At 46.9% G+C, this 1195-nt stretch overlaps 1 protein-coding gene across 1 annotated transcript in view; it reads right to left on the bottom strand.

The window, feature by feature from the left end:
* Positions 1-1195, bottom strand: part of LOC107299994 (H-2 class II histocompatibility antigen, I-E beta chain-like) — a gene marked incomplete at both ends in the record, with an annotated part of 8829 nt that continues 7634 nt past the window's right edge. The window contains one exon of the mRNA XM_015829339.1: positions 1-23. Coding sequence (XP_015684825.1) covers positions 1-23 — 23 coding nt within the window. The remainder of the gene's footprint in view (positions 24-1195) is intronic.

Genomic DNA, 1195 nt, shown 5'->3' with positions numbered 1-1195 from the left:
GGAGATGGAGACGGTGGGCTTGGCTGGAGGGGAGGAGGGACATGGGGGAGACACAGGAGGGGCCAGAACAGGAGACCAAGTTGGTTAGTTCAGGCCTAGATCCCTTTTCACTCCTGAAAATATTATTTGTTTTAAGTCATTTCCAAACCAAATTGCAGCATGAAATTAAATGGGATCCTGAAAGATGGAAAAACATAAATCATTCCTGGTTGGGATCAGTTTCCATCATCAAATTGCACAAGTCCAACAGGTATAAATACCCCCATGAGAAAGGGGGAGATAGGAGAGGCTATAAAAGGAGGCAGTTTGGGCCGGGAGAAGAAGAGAGAGAAAAAGAAGCAGCCTTGGGAGGAGGAGGAGTCAGCTCTAGCTTCACGGAATGGAAAGAAGGAGGAGGGTGGTGGGAGAGGAGAGGAAATCAAGCAGGCCGGCCACAAGTGGATCTACAACTTCTGTGGCAGCCACCTGTGCTGGCAGCAACCAAGAGGCAAGGAACGAAGGGAGGAGGGTTTGCCCTCCATGAGGAATGAAGAAAGGCAGCAATGAAGAAAGGCAGCAATGAAGAAAGGCAGCACAGGCTGGAGGTGAATAATGGAGGGAGATGGAGAGTGGAAGGATTCTTATGTGCTTTTGTGACTTTGAAGTTCTGGGATTTGTGCAATGGGGGTTTTGTGTTCTTAAGGAATGTTTGGCTGATGGTTGATGTCTCAGGTTAGCTTCTACTGCTCTGTAACTGTTAGCTGTAAGTTTTGCTGCAAGGGATTTTGAAGTATTTTTCTCCTGAATGGATTTTGCCTGTAGCATTCCTTTACTTATGAATGGAGCCATTTGGAGAGGCTGCCTTAGCCAGCAGCTGTACTTACTACATTTATTTTTCTTCCTTAAGTGCCCACTGCGCTCCTTAACTTTCCTTTCTAGCTAGTTCCCTCAATGGCTTGTCTTTTCTGTCTCTGGAGGCTTTTCCTTGTTTGATAAATATATAGAAGAGGGGAAATAGGGGGGGTTCAAATTCTTCCTTCAGAAGGAGATGGGAATGAGAAAGAGGGAGGCAGGGAAGGAGGGAGGGAAGTCCCGCCTTAGCACTTGGCCACCTGCCAATGACTTTGCTTGTCAAAAGGTTGCAAAAGGGGATCACGTGACCCTGGGACACTGTGACCATCATAAATATGAATCCGTTGCCAAGCATCCAAATATA

The sequence above is a fragment of the Protobothrops mucrosquamatus genome, unplaced genomic scaffold (assembly GCF_001527695.2).
Source record: "Protobothrops mucrosquamatus isolate PMUCROS unplaced genomic scaffold, P.Mucros_1.0 scaffold5888, whole genome shotgun sequence".
Taxonomy (NCBI): domain Eukaryota; kingdom Metazoa; phylum Chordata; class Lepidosauria; order Squamata; family Viperidae; genus Protobothrops; species Protobothrops mucrosquamatus.
The sequence above is the reverse complement of the archived record's forward strand: the minus strand, read 5'-3'. Positions and strand labels throughout refer to the sequence as shown.